General features: G+C 41.9%; 1 protein-coding gene across 2 annotated transcripts in view; it reads left to right on the forward strand.

The window, feature by feature from the left end:
* ENPP3 (ectonucleotide pyrophosphatase/phosphodiesterase 3) overlaps positions 1–19,169 on the forward strand; it is a 103,986-nt gene that overhangs the window by 23,543 nt on the left and 61,274 nt on the right. For both annotated transcript variants that reach the window (XM_061623856.1, XM_061623855.1), the window contains exons 2-5: positions 10,116–10,188; positions 12,787–12,909; positions 14,169–14,294; positions 15,266–15,326. In XM_061623856.1, coding sequence (XP_061479840.1) covers positions 10,116–10,188; positions 12,787–12,909; positions 14,169–14,294; positions 15,266–15,326 — 383 coding nt within the window. The remainder of the gene's footprint in view (positions 1–10,115; positions 10,189–12,786; positions 12,910–14,168; positions 14,295–15,265; positions 15,327–19,169) is intronic.

The following is a 19,169-nucleotide window of genomic DNA, read 5'->3' on the forward strand; positions in this document are numbered from 1 at the left end:
GGAAGAGCAACAGTATGTGGTAGCAGAAGAGGAGACTGCTTTGAGAGGAACAATCAAATGGAGGAAACTCCATGGGAAAGGGTGGCAGTTAGGAGCAGAAGAGCTAGAAGACACCCTTCACCAGTGGAACTATGGAACTGTTTCAACCACTCGAGGATGAGACTGGAGGACAGCTTGTGGTGAAAGAATTACAGGAGACCCCGTGAGACAACGACCAAGAGGCTGAAGCTCAATCAAGCAGGGAAATGAAGTCTCGCCCCACAACAAGAAGAGAAGACTACTAGTAGTTGGAGACTCCCTACTGCGTGGGATCGAAACCCAAGTATGCAGAGAAGATCCGTGGACTCGCCAGGTATGCTGTCTACCAGGAGGACGGATTAGAGATGTGATGGAAGGGTTGCCATCACTCATCAAGCCCACCAACAGGTATCCCTTTGTCCTCATCCATGTAGGAACAAATGATACTGCCAAACGGAGCTATGAAGAAATCACATCAGACTTTGAAGCTCTGGGAAAGAAACTCAAGGACTTTGGGGCCCAGATAGTTTTTTCATCCATCCTTCCAGTACTTAGAAGAGGAGTAGAAAGGGAAAGAAAAATACTCCATGTGAATGAATGGCTACGAAGGTGGTGCCGACGTGAGAGATTTGGACCTGGGACCACGGGCTATGCTTCCTGGAAGATGGATTGCTGGCAAGAGATGGGTTGCATCTCACAAGGATGGAAAGAATGTGTTTGGCCACAGCATGGAGAAGTTCATCAGGAGGGCTTTAAACTGAAACTTAAGGGGGAGGGAGACATAAACTTGGTGGTAACGACTGATGAAGGCTTGTGCACAGTAACGGGAACAGAGAGATCAGCTCTAATAGGGCCCAGTAACAGCCCTCAGAAAAATGTAGTAAGGAAGCCAAACCATAAATCACATGGTCTTCAATGTCTGTATACTAATGCACAGAGCATGGGAAACAAGCAGGACGAACTTGAACTCTTAATACAGGAGGGCAATTACGACTTGATTATAACTGAAACTTGGTGGGATGACTCCCATGACTGGAATACAGCAATTGAAGGATATAACTTGTTCAAAAAGAACAGAAGGAATAAAAAGGGAGGTGGAGTCGCGCTATATGTTAAAAATATATATCCCTGCACAGAAATACAGGAAGATGAGCTTGGTAGCTCCACCGAGAGTATCTGGATTAAAATTAATGGGGCAAGTAATAAAAGGAATGTGGTGCTTGGAGTCTACTACCGACCACCCAATCAAGGAGAAGATGAGAATGTAACTTTTGAAAAGCAAATTGCCAATGTTTCGAGGAGACATGATATAGTAGTAATGGGGGGTTTCAATTATCCCAGTATCAGTTGGGAGACAAATTCTGCCAAACATGGCCCCTCCAAGAAATTTCTGACTTGTGTTGGAGATAACTTTCTCTTACACAAAGTAGAGGAAGGAACCAGAGGATCAGCTATCCTGGGCTTGATTCTAACCAATAGAGATGATTTGGTGGATGAAGTGGCAGTTTTGATTTTGGCTCAGGCATTTGCATGATATTATGTTTAATTATTGCTGGAGGTTGTCGCCTGCTCTGTGCTGTAAGGATTAATATTTTAAAGTTCTAGGTTTTAATTGTATTTGTTTTACCTGGTTTTGTTATTAAGTGGATTTCTTATTGCAATTGTTCAGCTTGTATCACTTTTAATTGTATCATATCCTGCCCTAAGATCAGTTATGATGAAGGGGCCATTAGAAATATTCAAAATAAAATGTAAGCAAAGTCAGGTTTTCCTGATAGTTGCTGTTTACTAGCATTTTTTCTATTTTAGAAATAGTTGCATCTGGACATGGAAGCTTGGGGGGGATAAGGAAAGCTGTGAGGGAGGAGTTAGATCCTCTGAGCAAGTCTTCACTACTACTCCCACATGCAGCAGTAGCCTGCATTTGTGCCTTTTCACTCCTCTTGGGAAAGGAAAGCATATCCCTAGTAAGGAAGGAAGAGCTCTGTGTCCAGTAGCCACAGTAGTGCTTGGGGAGATATGCAGCATAAGGTAAGATGGACATGTCAAGATAGAGAATGGGAACCACAACTCTAGATCCTTGCAAAGACATAATTCTGTTGGTCTTCTAAAAATAAGTTGGAAACCACTAAATAAAATATCAGTATTTGGGGAAATAAAAGCTGCTATGGGCTTACTGGGTATATCAATGGGGATGGAAAAAGCTATGCCATGTGTACATGCTCCTTGGTGATTTTTGCAGGTATTGCATAAATGCTGATATAGCTTGATTAATGTTGCCCTGTCCCAGCGCTCCTCAAGTCCAGGCAACCTAATTGGCATATTTCTTTGCAAAATCTTACCATGGAAATAATGTTTAATGTTGTATTTTTTACTATCTAATTTGGGTTTATTTATGGCACTTACTACAAAAACTTTGAGAAGGATCAGTAGGAACGTCTTGCCATTTACTCAAGAAAGATAATTCTATCTTGGCTTATGTATGATGATAATTTATACTATCAACCCTCATAATACCCCTGCATGCGTATACCTATAGATGTGTGTGCGCGCGCACGCACACACACACACACACACGCACGCACGCGCACACACACACACACCCCTACTATTTATTTATTATTTATTTATTGGATTTCTTAGTCACCCATCTGGCAGGCTAACCAGTCACTACTAAAGTTCATCAGTTCATCAGATACCTGGACTCTAGTCCTCAAAGCTTATGCCGTAATAAACCTGTTAGTCTTTATGGTGTCACAAGACTTTTTGTTCTGCTTCAAAAGACTAATGTGCAGGCCTGTAGCTGGGGGGGGCTATGGGGGCCCCAGCTCTCCATAATATTTCTGCCCCCCAATTTTTTTGCAAAAATAATTAAATTTATCACAAAAAAATCTGCCCCCCTGAACTTTTAGTCTGGCTACGTGCTTACTTATGTGGTTACCTCACTGGGAATTGTTATCAAGGAATGCAGTGTTCTGTTCTGCCCACCTTTCTTTTCTGAGGCAAAGATCTCAGTGAAGCATGGTGGGCAGAGATGTGCCTGGCTGATGAGTCGTGATGTCCCTGCTTCTGCTGCTGTAAACAGCAGGCTCTGCATCAATGCCTTAGGGGTTGTGAATTAACATAAGTACTTCTCCAACTCAGTGGGTGTTAATCTGGAACCCCAGTAGAACACTGCCACTTGTCTTAACCCTCCATTTAGTCCAGTATCCTGATGGCTAAACACAGCAGCAGTCAGTGGGGTGGCAAAAGCGGTAGTGTTGTGTACCTGCTGCTTACCAGGAAGGGTGAGGCACCAGGGGGGGAGCTCAACATGGTGTAGGCACGGCAGTGGAGCGTCAGCAGGAGTGCTGGATTGGCTCTGCCTCTGCGCCCTCACTGCATCTTGCTTCCCACACTTGTCCCTTCTTCCTCTTGGTAAGCAGCAGCAGTGCTCGGTGTCTGGAAGCCAGTGGAGACTGGTGGCTTCAGTGTCAGTGGGGCAATGAATCTGCTCCAGGTTTTAGTCCAAACATTCAGGAGCTGTCCAAAGTGATAAAGCCTATTCCAAAAAACGGTTATTTTGTTATTTGGACAATTTTATTAGTTGTTTAGTTATTTGGACAATTTATATACTGCTTATATTGAAACAAAATCCTAAGGGCTTTAAAACATGGGCTAAAACATCTTAAACAGCCAATACAAAAAATACCAGAAAATTTCTACATTCTATAAAACACAAATAACTAAATGGAGCATCCTCTTTAATATCAAAATCAACATGACACATAAAAATTAGCTACAAAGGAAATTCATAATAAACATAGTAAACAACTATTTGTAGTTGTATTTGTAACACATATATATGCCACCATAAATATATATTTTTGCTGCTGCTGCTGTTGGAGGAGAATTGTCATCAGTGAGGTCAGAAGAAAATTGCATACAGTACAGAAGAACAGAACCCCGAGATCTGAGATTAGACTGCATGACTGCCGATAGGGTTAAACTAAGCACTACTCTCAGTTCTCAACACCGCCAAACTACTTCTGTAACTTTTTAATACTTAAATTGAGTATTTAACCTGCCACAGAAAGAAACATTCCAAGAAGCAGAACCATTCAGGGGTGAGACAGCAAATACCAGAGCTTGGAAGTAACTTGTTACAAAAAACAAATTACTTGTAATTTAATACTATTTTGAGGAACGAGTGGGTAATTTCTTTACATTTTGATTGTAATAGAACAAGGAGTAATTTTATTACTTTTGAGGAGTAATTGTAATGTCTCCAGAGATCAGGGGAAGTCTTCTCTGATTCGTGGATGAAAATCATGAGCCTCAAACTGGGCTTCTGCGCAGTGTTGTTCTTCCCTCGTGCTCTGTGGGTGTTTAGGAGGCAGTGAGGGAGGAGGTGGAGAGCGAGATGGGGGTGGGGAGGAGAAAACAATTTAAAAAAAATGGATGGTGGTAGAGAAGAATGGAGTGGAGGGAGAAAGGAGCCAGAGGGCAAAGATGTAGATGAAGGGGGAGAAGGAGGCAGCAACGGAATGGAGATAAACAACTGTGGAGGTGAGAGATTATGACATGTGTGTGTTAATACAGTAAGGCCCCACTTTTTGGCACCCCGCTTTTCAGCATTCAGCCAATATGGCGGCGCCAGCAGGGCGATCAGCTGTAGTGCGGGGAGGTCCAGCTGTCAGCTGTAGCGCGGCAGCTGGAGCTCCCCACACTACAGCTGATTGTGTGCTTCAGCTGTAGTGCGGGGAGCTCACACACTAATGGGGGATTTCAATTATCCCTATATCTGTTGGGAGACAAATTCTGCCAAACATGGCCCCTCCAAGAAATTTCTGACTTGTGTTGAAGATAACTTTCTCCTACAGAAAGTGGAGGAAGCAACCAGAGGATCAGCTATCCTGGACTTGATTTTAACCAATAAAGACGATTTGGTGGATGAAGTGGCAGTTACGGGAACTGTGGGGGAAAGTGACCACACCATACTTGAATTCTTGATTTTAACAGAAGCAAAAGCTGAGAGTAGCCATACGCGCACCCTGGACTTCAGGAAAGCTGATTTTAATAAACTCAGAACAATTGTAAGTACGGTTTCATGGCAAGCAAAGGAGTCCAAGATGGGTGGGAGTTTCTAAAAAAGGAAATTCTAAAAGCGCAATGGCAAGCAATTCCTAGAAGGAAAAAAGGGGGAAAACAATAGAAGAATCCAATGTGGCTTCACAAAAAGCTTAGAGATGACCGGGCCTGGCAGCCAAGAGGTCTTCTGTATCTTTAAAAGTTGTGCAGGGGGAAGGCAGAATTCCACCTTGTGGTTTTTTCCCATTACACTGTTGCAAGAACACCTGCACTTGGCTGACTTTCTCTTCTAAAGATGCAGGATCAGTCTCAGGCCCTGAGCCTGGCAACCCTAGAGGAGGCCCTTGTTGTCGCCCTGCCATTGGGCACTGTATGCTATGTGGTGAGGTAGGAAAGGACCTTCCCAGTAGTGGTGCCAGTTGTAGAGCACCCTCTCCCTATAGCAGATGTGGGGAACTTTGGCCTTCCAGAAGTTGCTGAACTACAACTCCTGTCATCCGTGGCCATTGACCATGCTTCCTGGGGTTGATGGGAACTGTAGTTCAGCAACATCTGGAGAGTTAAAGGTTCCCCACACATGCCTTAGAGAGATGCTTGGTGCTTACTCTGTTTTCATTTTGGCTCAGGCATTTGCATGATATTATGTTTAGTTATTGCTGGAGGTTGTCGCCTGCTCTGTACTTTAAGGATTTATATTTTAAAGTTCTAGGTTTTAATTATATTTGTTTTACCTGGTTTTGTTATTAAGTGGATTTCTTATTGCAATTGTTCAGTTTGTATCACTTTTAATTGTATCATATCCTGCCCTAAGATCAGTTATGATGAAGGGGCCATTAGAAATATTCAAAATAAAATGTAAGCAAAGTCAGGTTTTCCTGATAGTTGCTGTTTACTAGCATTTTTTCTATTTTAGAAATAGTTGCATCTGGACATGGAAGCTTGGGGGGGGATAAGGAAAGCTGTGAGGGAGGAGTTAGATCCTCTGAGCAAGTCTTCACTACTACTCCCACATGCAGCAGTAGCCTGCATTTGTGCCTTTTCACTCCTCTTGGGAAAGGAAAGCATATCCCTAGTAAGGAAGGAAGAGCTCTGTGTCCAGTAGCCACAGTAGTGCTTGGGGAGATATGCAGCATAAGGTAAGATGGACATGTCAAGATAGAGAATGGGAACCACAACTCTAGATCCTTGCAAAGACATAATTCTGTTGGTCTTCTAAAAATAAGTTGGAAACCACTAAATAAAATATCAGTATTTGGGGAAATAAAAGCTGCTATGGGCTTACTGGGTATATCAATGGGGATGGAAAAAGCTATGCCATGTGTACATGCTCCTTGGTGATTTTTGCAGGTATTGCATAAATGCTGATATAGCTTGATTAATGTTGCCCTGTCCCAGCGCTCCTCAAGTCCAGGCAACCTAATTGGCATATTTCTTTGCAAAATCTTACCATGGAAATAATGTTTAATGTTGTATTTTTTACTATCTAATTTGGGTTTATTTATGGCACTTACTACAAAAACTTTGAGAAGGATCAGTAGGAACGTCTTGCCATTTATTTATTTATTTATTTTTATTATCATTATTTTTGCCCCGCCCTTTTTCCAAAACTGGAACTCACGGCGGCTTCCAGATAAAAGCACACATATAATTAAAAACATACAAAAGTCTAGATTAAAATCAAATTAAACAATTTACAGTATTAAAACCATTCATACATACAGTTAAAATAATTCAAACTCAGTTTAAAATAATACAGTTAGGCAACAGCAATGCAGCACCCTTCAACACCTGTCCTTAACAGCTTGCAGTTCCAAAGGCTTGTTGAAATAAAAAAGTCTTCGCTTGCCGACGGAAGGACTGCAAGGAGGGGGCCATCCTTGCTTCCCTAGGAAGGGAGTTCCAAAGCCTCGGGGCAGCCACCGAAAAGGCCCTATCTCGTGTCCCCACTAGTTGTGCTTGTGAGGACGTAGGTATTGAGAGAAGGGCCTCTCCTGAGGATCTCAGGGCCCGGGCAGGCTCATATAGGGAGATACGGTCTGACAGATAGCCTGGACCTAAGCCATATAGGGCTTTATAGGTCATCACCAGCACTTTGAATTGTGTCCAGAAACAAGAGTGGCAACCAGTGGAGCTTTTGTAACGGGAGTCGTATGGTCCCTGTAACCAGCCCCAGTTAACATTCTGGCTGCAGCACGTTGCACCAACTGAAGTTTCCGAACAGTCTTCAGAGGCAGCTCCGAGGACAGAAAGATAATTCTATCTTGGCTTATCTATGATGATAATTTATACTATCAACCCTCATAATACCTCTGCATGCATATGCCTATATATGTGTGTGCGTACAGCTGATTGCGCACTTCAGCTGTAGTGCGGGGAGCTCGCACGCTACGCTGTCAGCTGTAGCAGAGGCTGGAATACAGTAGGGCCCCACTTTCCCGCAGTTTTCTCTTTTCGGCTGGGGCCTGGAATGTAACCTGCTGTATGAGTGGGGTCCTACTTGTCCCTGGCTACTTTGCTGCATTTGCAGTATTTTAACTTTTTTGCACCCCAGGGGAAAATGTTTACTTGGGTGGGTGTGCCTTTGTTGGTGGCAGGGCAGGGTCCTGGAAGTGGTTTAGGGAGAGAGATGACGCTTGTTGGCTGAAAGTGTGAACGTGTGTTACATTTGGTTTAACATGTAAAGATCTGAGTGGTGGCCTCTGCCTCCCTCCCCACCTCCCTTATCAGCAGAGAGACCACCACTTCTTATGGATAAAAAAAATATTCTACTACCTCTTGTATGTGTTTATTTTTAATGTTGTTTTAGGCTACTTAGGTGTGCAGCAGCCAAGGCCAGCACCTTGTATACATTCTAGTTTTTTTAAACGTAACAACTGTAATTGTAGTGATTACTTTTGAGTAATGGTAAAATAATCAATGCCTTTCACAATAATTGTAATGGTAAGGTATTCGTTTTCGGGGCCATTTAACAGTAATTATTATTTATTCCTTTTTAAAAGTAATCTTCCAAGCTCTGGTAAATACTCATACTTACATGCCATATTTTTTATAAACAAAAAGGCAGAAACCTTAATGTGATTACAATGAGGTCCTTCAAAGAGTTTTTAATGTTCATTACCTTGGCAGCCAGGGGCTCACTATGTTAGACAAATGAAAGAGGTTTTGGCTTGCCCCAGCTTTATGATGAGGACTGAACCTTTCATAAAACGTCCCAGCAAATTCATAACTGCCACCACCTACTGAATTAACAGAGCAGAAGGACTGTTAAAGATATTTGGAAAATGACATGGGGGGAGGCCATAGCTTAATGGTAGAGCATCTGTTTTTAATGCTGAAGGTCCCAGGATCAATCCCTGGCATCTCTAGGTACGTCAGGGAGAGACCCCATCTGAAATCCTAGAGAATGCACCAGTTGATGCAGATTGCCAATGAGGTGCTTGCAGGTGCCAGTGTGGCCATCAGTAGCTCTTATGGTGCCCGTTAAAGGCCTCAGTAAATATCCATTTTTGCATTAAGCCACAACCTCATGGCAGCCATTTTCTGTTATGTTGTGCCCCTTTGTGATATGCCATGCCCCTACAGCAGCCATTTTGTGACTGGCATCCATGGCACTTTTCTTAAAATTCTAACTATCCCCACTGCCCCCAAAAGGATTGGCAACCCCTGGACTGTAGATAATACTGAGTGAGATTGACCAATGGTCTGACATAGTTTAAGACAACTTCCTATGTTCCTAATCAAACAAGTATGTACACTTCAGTTTATTTACACATATTTCACAGGTTGAGCATAGGCTGAGATTTATGGCAGTACCTCCCCCCCCCCAAATACTGGAAAAGCTCCCAAAGTTCCATTCAACCCTATGCCCTGCTGCCTGCAGGCTCAGTTTAATCTGACTCCAGTTGCAACTCCTCAAACTTCTTCCTTCTTTGTTCACACCTTATACAGACCAAATTAGCACATTCCATGGATGGGAGGTGGATGGACAGTTCTCATGTTCTGGAGCTGGCAGAATGGTTTGTTCTTGACAGGGTTGCACTCCCTTTGAAGAAGCAGCTACATAGTTAGGGGTGCTCCTTGAACCATAATTATTGCTTAAGATCCAGGAGGCCATCTTGATGGGCAGGGATGGTGCCAGGTACATCTCTCTGGTTGGAATGATGCCTCCATGATGGAGGCTTTTGAGAATCAACAGTTGCAGTTGATTCTCTTAAGAATGTGACCAGATAGAGACTCCATAGTTTCAACAGTAGTCATTCTGTCTCGCTCCTCCCACAATTGCTCTGTTTGCCATGTGGTCTGATAGATAACTCAAAGGTTTATGATAGCTTGTTTTATAATGTATTTTAAATGTTATAAAATTTATATTATCAAAATGAATTGTTTGTCGGACTGTTATATCGTGAATGGACATTGGATTGTTATTATAATATTATATTGATATGCATTTTTTCCTGTTGTGTTGTGAGCCACTTTGGGCATATTTGTGTGGACAAGCGGCATACAAATTAAGTAAAATAAATAAAACAAATAAAAGCTTGCATACTGTTTTGTGATACTTAGGTTAACCTAATAAAGGTACTGCTCTAATATGCATTTTGTAACAGTTTAAGTGCAATCCTCTGTATGTTTCTTCAGAAGTAAACCTGTCAAGTTCAATGGGATTTACTCCAATGCAAATGAGTGCAATGTTAACATTGTTCACTCAGACGTAAGTCCCATTGAGTTCAATGGGACTTACTTTGTGGGACATACTTCCAAGAAATAAATATAGGACTGGAGCCTCAGTTTATGAAATAGTCTAACATTTAGCTGCACTATCTCTCCATCCTCCTGTAGTTGCTAAAGTTTTAAAGAACTTCTGTTCCTGAAGAGATCATTTTTATGGGACCTTATATGGCAGCTTATATGGGAGCATATATATATGTTTCCATTTATAGGGATGGACCATTTGTTGACCACATTTAGGCAATATGCTATTTTTATTGTAATTTATACTTTGTGATGCATATTTTGTTTTGTAACAGGTTCTTTTAGCTTCTTTGGTGGCTGTAGCACTTGGACTAGGTTTGGGACTTGGGCTAAGGAAAACAGCACAAGGTATGCTTACAATAGTCTTAACTTAATATAAGGGTCTCAAAACTCTTAGGCCTAGAGAATATGTTTTAGGCCTAGTTTGCACTGAGGTGGTAAATCTGTGTCTGGGCTCAAGGGCAACCCAAGACATTTTGCTGCCTGAGGCAAAGGACAAGATGGTACCTCCTTCCCATTCCGTAAACAGCAGACAACCAGGTTGACAGTTGAATCTTACTTCAACAGTGGCAACAGGACACTGTCTACCACCACACCTGAGGGCAACAGGGTAACTTAGGGTGCGCAAGTCAGGCTGCATGACAAACATAGCACTGTCCTCCAAAAGAAGGAAATGACTGGGAGCAGCTCAGGAGGAGCGGCCAGAGGAACTTCTATACTCTTGTCCCTGTATTGAAGTCCCGTAAAAAAATTCTATTCCGATTTGTCTAACCAACAAAACCATCCAGGCTGCCTTCAGACATGGGGCTTATTGCATTAGTTTAGCAGATTAAGCTGTTAGCGCTTCTGTCACGATTTCTAAAATTCCTTTCACATTGCAGTACCTGTTGCGTTAAGGAACCATGGCTTTTTTGGCTGATATACCAGCATTTCTTGCAACTGTCTTTCACACTGCTGCAATGAACAGTGCCTTGTTTGTTTTCTTCCCTCACCCATTATACACATGTGCACTGTAGTTCCCCCATAATTCACTGCTTGAGTTAATGTCGGTACACAGATGTCTGTAGACATCACCATAGTCTGAAACAGATTTTCTAGATGTCATCTTTCAAAATATATTTAGACACCAGAGTGACATCTGTGTTTGAGGAGCTGAAATAGATGCAGTTAAAATTTGGCTGCAGCCATTTAAAAAAATCGTGTCTACAAAATATGTTCCAGACTATGGTGATGTCTACCCAAGTTTTGCTGGTTCTCTTATACATATACTAGGTGTTTTTGTTGATTATATAAATCAGAGCAGAAACTTTTATGCGATCACTACCACTCCACTCCCCCTCTAAATGTGAGCATCTGCTCAGGCAGCTGTCTCACTCTGCTTAATAGTAGGTCTGATTCTGTCTGGGCTGTACCTCATGTGTGTGTGTGGGGTGTCACATGATTGATGCTCTTCTATGCAAACTCTTTTCCTTGGCATCTAGTTGAGTATGTGGAGGAATGGGGAGGGTATGGAGTAATAAAGGTTTATTGAAGTTGGGCCCAGACAGACTTGATTTCCCATGGATTCCACCCTCTATTTATAATAGGAATGTGAATAGTGTTGGGTGTCTGTTCCATTTCTTTGTGATGATAAAAGAAGAAAATGGTTATGTACTTGCTTACTAATTGGACACAGAGCAGCGGGTGTTCACAGTTCAGAATGATCTGAAATGTTACAGTTACATTATTTAAAAAATCATTACTTTGTAAAAAAAATTGCCAGAGGCAGGTAGATAAGGTGATAAAGCACATGAAAAGCTTTTATCACATCACATTTCCATGCAACAGTAATTGAAAACCACACAATATGACAGCAGGCCTACACAAACCAGTCATAGAACTCTGTGTGCCTGACACTGTGCCAAAGCAAATGTATAAGTGAGACTAAATGAAATAATATTTGAAATACCAGCGCTCTCACATTCAAAAGTATAGTATTATGGCCAAGAATATTTGATAATTCATGGGTGAATGGTTCTCCTTCTGAGTTTTCTGTCTTGACTGATCTTAAAACATCTTTTTATTTAACATCATTGGAATTAAAATTGACATCAATCACTCTAATAGTAAACCCAAGTGGTGAGTGCTGACAATTTGTATTTGAGTGAAAGTAGGCCCTTGAGGAACCAGGAACCCTGCGTTTAACAGAATTGAGTTTTTTTAAAAACTAAGGAGGCACCTTCCCCCAATTGTGGTTATCCTTCCCTAAGCTCTTGTTGGATTCCATCTCTTATGAACCCCAGATAGTATGGCCAATGGTAAAAGATGATGGGTGTTGTAGTCCCAAAACATCTGGAGGGCACCAAGTTGAGGTGCCATTGTTGTAGGGCAGAGATGGGAAACCTTTTGCCCTCTACATGTTGTTGGACTCCAACTCTCCTCAGCTCCAGCCAGCATGACCATTGGGAGTTGAAGTCCAATAACATCTAGAGGGCCATGCGTTTCCCATCCGTGGTGTACGGGCTTCCCATTCTCTTAAATGAGAAGAAGGAGCTCCTTACGTGCTTAGGCATTTTACCTGTGAACACACTCCTGAGTTCGAGCAGGAGAGTGCTGCTGTGGTCCTGCTGATGGGTGTTGCTCATTGTGTGAGCACCCAGTGTAGAGCCTCTCCAGTTGTGCAACTCCCTCCCTTTGTAGGCATGGCTAGTTACAACACAAATCAGTTTCTGATGCAAAGTGAAGACCCAGTTGTTTTCCCAAACTTTCAGAGACTAAGCTTAGATTAATTCCAGCCTTCTGTCTTTTTTTGCATTTTATATTGATTTTTATTGTTCTATTGTTTTAATTATATTTTATGAATTTTGTAGATGTTGTTGTTGGAATTGTCATATGTAAACCACTTTGGAGTCACCTCTGATAGAAGTGTATTTGTTAAATTCCTACAATCTTTGGTTCTCCTTCCAGTGAGCTGCAGATACAGATGCAATGAGACATTCACTAAAGAGGCAAATGGCTGTAGTTGTGACGACAAATGTACAGAACGTCAAGGCTGCTGCTGGGATTATGAGGCTACCTGTGTTGAACCAAGTAGGTGTGATTTTTCCTACCCAGTTATTTCATTCTTGACTAAAACAATCCAAGGGCTATGTGGGCCACTCCACCCAAGAGGCATGAGCCATGGAACAGGAAGCTGATCCTTTCCTTTCCTAGCAATGATTTCAGATATGTATTGGTTGGCTCAAGTGGCAGAAGACCTATTTTATGCTTGATTGCTACAATCTGGTCCAAAGTAAACCAAGCTGCTCTATGGTAAGGGAAAAAAGACAGCTTCCTAGCAGTGTAATTGCATGAAGTTCTACAGAACCTTTTCAGGTAAGCCAGATTGCTATGCAATACGATGAAAACCAGGGTTGCACTGTACACTTTAGTCAGGGGTGGCCAATGTGCCACCCACAGATGCACAAGTGCCTTCAAAGGCATACCTGGTGCCCACAGGGTCTCCTCTCCACCTCTACCCCTGCTAAAATCAGGCTTGAAACAAGCATTCTATTGTAGTCAACAGGATAGGTTGCAGTGTGTGCTTGGTTGCGGTGTGGTGCCCATGATAGTTTTTCTGATTTGCAAATATACCCACAAGCCAAAAAAGTTTGGCAACCCCAAGTAAACATGGGCCAATGACTCCCTGTGCGCTATGCACAATTATTGTTAAAACAATCTCTTCACAGTGAGCAGCTTCCATTCTGGCAGTAAAGTTTTGGAGTAATTACTGGCCCAGTTCAGATAATCTTATTTTAGTTCAGATATGAAAACAAGCCTTGCACATTCAGCCCCTTCTCTCTCCTCGCTTCATGGCCAAACTGAATGCAAACAGAAAGCCTCCAAATAACCACTGTTTCACATGTCATCTGATTCCCAGAAAGTATGGTTACCAGCTTTGGAACAGGCAGATCCTGACTTGTTCCAGTTGGAGATTTCTGTATTGCATTCAAGCACACTGCAAACATGTGTGAGCCCAAGACTCATTCATATATGGGCCTATTAAGCCGAAATACCATAATCTAGACATGACCACTACTTGACTCACCTTTATGAGCCTCCCTATGCCACACACCATATTTCTGATATCAGCAAGGAAGGAGTGTCAAAAAAATCTTAAGGACACAAGTCTATTCAGAGTTTATGAAGACACTTGCTCTCATTCCCCTTGTTTCTAGAGGTATTCATGCTTATCCATGGAGATTTCTATTTGCAGTAGAATTTTCAGGAAAACCTTTTAGGTGCCTATTTTCAGCCAATTTTATTACAACACACACATATTAAAAATACATTTACCTTTTTTTCCCTAGCTTGGAGTTGGTATTGTACTAAATCACGCTGCGGTGAGACACAAATGGCCAGAAGCTTCTGCTCTTGTTCTGAAGACTGCTTGGCGAAAAAAGATTGCTGTGTAAACTACAAAAGCGCCTGTAAAGGTAAACCTGGAGGGAACTGTTCCAAAAGCATGTTCATATGATCAGTAGTTCATTTGAAACAATGAGTCCATCAATACATGCAGAAGTGCTTGAATTACAGCTTTTAGAAGGCATAGGTGTAGTTAAGCTTTTTAAAAAAACAACTGGTTGACTTGTTGCCCTTGTTTAACAACTAGGTGGTTTGCTGTGTTTCTCATTCTGTGGGACCAACCCAGCTGCTAGCAGAATGCTCTTTGAGATCACATTTTTGCATACAGCCTTTCTAAAATGACAGCTTTTGGGGTGTGTGTGTCTTATTTGTGTGTGTGTGCAAGCTGTTATCTTTAGTGAGCTATGGAAAAAATAAAGAATAAGGATGAAGAGAAAGTAAAAACCTCAGAGAAATATCTACCCCATCATTCCCATAGCCTCTTTTTTATCATTTCCTTGTCTACTAAATAATGTGTCTATTAACACTGAGCTGACTCCAGTGTTTTGTTGACTTAGTGCAAGTTGAGAAGAGAGAGCAGTGGGTGTCTGCATCCATTAGCACAAGGTCTCACACAGTTTCTTACACAAGATCTTGCACAATGTCTCAAGAGGCATGCTAGCACAAGTTGTGCAAAATTATGCAATGCCATCTCGAGATCCATGCCTGCATGAAGTCTGTGTGGCATGAAGTTTTCCAGCTCAATATATCATCTACCACAGTTTGCAGTTTGCTGCCAGAATTTCTGTGGTTGGCATATCTATGGATCCAACCCACCACTGGGTGATATTCAGCCAAGGCATACTGAGAGCAGACCCTTTGAAATCAATGGTCTTGATTTCAATGGGTCTACTCTATGACTATCATTCACTGTGTTTATGAGGTTCACAGAGACACAGGCTTTCATAAATATCCCAAGTGAACCTAAGAACTGGCTCAGTTTCCCCCCCTTTCATTTAAATGATTCCATTTCAAATGTATGTTTTTGAATTTGCTTTTTCAGAAGAAACACCCTGGGTGAAAGACACATGTGCCTCTTCTAACACTCCTCAGTGCCCAACAGGGTAAGATTAAAGTATTTGCAATTGGTTCCCTTAAGATGTCTAAATATTTGTTTTGTTATGTAAATAAGCACACAAAGAAATGCATATTTTATTGAGAAACACCATTCCAAGTTGATGTTGCAGTTTAGAAGACCATATAAGAAGTACACTGAACTCTGACAAAGCGTTCAGTGCTGTTTCCTAATGGTGATGTCTTTCTTTTCTTTTACACCCCACCACATAATTGCCTCTGCTGTGCCATCATGACAGCCTATTTTGTCTGTGTACTGCAGTTACCCTCGGTGTAATAATTCCACATAGGTCTCCTTTCTCCTTCCCTGCATTGCAGACTGAGAGTGCTTTCTCTACTGCTGGACTGTGAATTGTTCAGACCTGCAACAAGAACATGCACATCCTCCTTTCATGTTTCCCATGTAATGTGCTAACTGGGGAGTTGTGCCTCCTTCCCATTTTCTCCTGTGGAAAAATGCAGGAGCTTTTAATGGATCTGGAATTAACGCATCACATAAAAGCCAGAGAAGGGTGAGAGATGCATGATTTCTCTTCCATATGTATTGATTTATTTAATAATAATAATAATAATAATAATAAACTTTTATTTTTAGGCCGCCTATCTGGCCGAATGAACGGCCACTCTAGGCGGCGTACATAATTAAAAATACAACATATAATACAGTTTTAACATATAAAACAATTATAATCCACCAACCTACATCTATACACTGTAAACTAAAACTATCTAGGAGACCTGTATGCCCGCTGAAACAACCAAGTTTTCAATCCTTGGCGGAAACCTACCAGGGAGGGGGCATGGCGAAGGTCGTATGGCAGAGAGTTCCAGAGGGTGGGGGCCACAACTGAGAATGCCCTCTCTCTGGTCCGCACCAGTCTAGCTGTCTTAACTGGTGGGACCGAGAGAAGGTCTTGTGAGGCAGATCTCGTCAGGCGGCATATTTGGTGATGCTGGAGGCGCTCCTTTAGATAAACTGGACCGACACCGTATATTTATGAGCCATCTCTTCAAAGCTCAAGAACACCGCTTAGAGTTTTATTTAAATATAAGTGGAATATAAATGGTCTAAATAAATAAATAAATAAGAAGGCCTGCTCAAGGAGCTCTGGGCAGCTTTGGATATGGTTCCTCCTCCCTCCATGTTATTGTTATAATGACCTGTGAGAGAATTGATACTGAGAAAGAGTGCTTGGCCCCAGGTCACCCTGTAAGCTTCATTGTTTGTAAGGATTTGACAGTACATGGGGAGTTGAACTCTAATCTTCCTAATCCTAATCCAACACTCTAACCACCACACCACTTTGATTTAGAAAAGTCTTGATTTACAGTCATATGAATAGAAGCCTTGCTTGATCAGGCCAGTGGCCCATTTAGTCCAGCATCCTATTCCCACAATGGCCTACCAGATGCCTATAGGAAGCCTGAAAGCAGGACCTGAGTGCAATAGCACTCTCCCCACTTGTGATTCCAACATTGTAGGTAGAAGCCCCTAGTCATGGACTGGCACATGGGTAGCGGATACAGACTCAGTCATCCTGGCTCAAGGACCAAGGCAGTTGAGTAGTTCAGCAGCTATATCCATGACTGAGCAGTCCTATTCAGGATCCACTGTGCTCACCCCGTATGGGGAGGGGGCTAGAAAAGGTGCCCTAAACATAGTCTGCCTCATCTCTCTCCCTGACTGGATTACGGCATCCAGTGGGGTCACCACTTAGCTCTCGCATAAGACAATTGAATTTTGGAACATGGAATATACAGACATTGCTGGAAAATACAGATAGTGAACATCCTGAACGCAGAACTGTCATCATCGCGAGGGAGTTGAGATGTTTTAATATTGACATAGCAGCACTCCAAGAAACTCAAAGAGCAGGAGAAGGAAAACTGCAGGAAGAAAAAGGAGGTTATACCTTCTTCTGGAAAGGACTGCCTGAACAAGAACGACGAATACATGGAGTAGGCTTTGCTATTAAAAATAATCTTGTGAAGCTCTTGTCAGAAGTTCGTACCGGCATTAATGAACGACCCTCAACTCTCCAGTTAAAACTTGCCAAAAACCAGCAGGCAACTATTGTAAGTGCTTATGCACCAACTTTAGATGCTGATGAAGACATCAAGGAACATTTTTATAACCAGCTGGACACCATCTTATCAGAGATACCTAAGGAGGATAAAATTATCCTCTTGGGAGATTTCAATGCAAGAGTTGGGTGTGATTTCGATTTATGGCCAGAAACCATTGGGAAAGAAGGAGTTGGCGATAGCAACCCGAATGGCATTCTACTTCTGACTAAATGTGCAGAGCATAATCTTGTTATTACAAACACACTCTTTCATCATAAAAATAAATTTAAAACATCATGGAAGCACCCTCGGTCAAACACTGGCATCTCCTGGATTACGTAATTGTCCGTGCCAGAGATCGTTGTGATGTACTCCTCACTAGGGCCATGACGAGTGCCGATGACTGCTGGACAGATCACCGATTAATTCGATCCACTATGGCCATTAATATTGTTCCTCAACGTAGGCTCCAAGGAAGAAAACCAAGGCATAAAATGAACATCCATGCCCTTCAAGATCTTATTAAGCGAGCCTGCTTTCAAACAACTCTCAAGAAACATCTACCGACAAAACTCCCTGAAAATGTCGAGGAACACTGGATTAAACTGAAGACATCCATTATTGCAGCATGTGAACAAACTATTGGATACCAAACTAAGAAACATCAGGATTGGTTTGATGAGAATGAGAGTGAGATTGAACATATTATTGACAAGAAAAGGAAAGCCTTCCAGATATGGCAGAAATACATTAACTGTGCTGCTAAGAAAAAAATCTATGCCAGTGCAAAGGCTGAGGTCTTTACAAATTTATTTGATGATATTAAGACACTGCTCCGGATTGATTTTGTATGAAACACTGAATAAATAAGATATCTTATTTGTGGTACATGAGTATAAAGATGTTTTAAAAATGTCTTAACATGGTGAAACAGAATGCTGTAAGTAGTAATTTCATGTTTAAAGTTGAGTAATTAGGTTTTATATTTGTGTATTATAGCCCCTGATGAAGGCTGGAATTCATCCAACCGAAACGCGTTGGGCATATATTTTATAACGTTCTCAATAAACAAGATTTTTGATCATCATTCACCCACGATGGTCTTTCGTCATCCTGGGGTCCCCCCCCCTTTTTTTCTTTCTGCCGATTTGGATGCTTTCCACTCCCCTCTCCTCCTTTGGGCCTGAACTTACACAACAACTTCATAAGCTCATTGAAAAAATATGGATGAGGGAGGAGATCCTGGAAGACTTTAGGGACGCCATAATTATCACCCTTTTTAAGAAGGGTGATAGAACAGATTGCGGGAACTATCAAGGTATCTGTTTTCTTGCTACCGCAGGTAAAATCCTTACAAGGATCCTTGCAAATCACCTCCTGCCGATCTCAGAGGATATCCTCGCCGAATCTCAAAATGGTTTCTGCCCTTCCAGGGGGCAGTGGACATGCTCTTCACTGCACGACAGCTTCAAGAAAAATGCTGGGAACAGAATCAACCTCTGTATATGGCGTTTATTGATCTGACTAAGGCCTTTGACACTGTGAATCGAACCGCTCTCTGGACCATCCTTCTGAAAACTGGATGCCCTGATAAATTTGTGAATATTTTGTGACTCCTTCATAACAACATGACAGCAACAATTTTGGACAACAATGGCTTTCAGACCGATCCATTCAGAGTTGGATCAGGCGTAAAACAGGGATGAGTCATTGCTCCTACATTATTTGCTATCTTCATTGTTATGATTCTACACCTTATTGAGGGG

This window comes from Rhineura floridana, chromosome 4 (genome assembly GCF_030035675.1).
Source record: "Rhineura floridana isolate rRhiFlo1 chromosome 4, rRhiFlo1.hap2, whole genome shotgun sequence".
Classification (NCBI taxonomy): domain Eukaryota; kingdom Metazoa; phylum Chordata; class Lepidosauria; order Squamata; family Rhineuridae; genus Rhineura; species Rhineura floridana.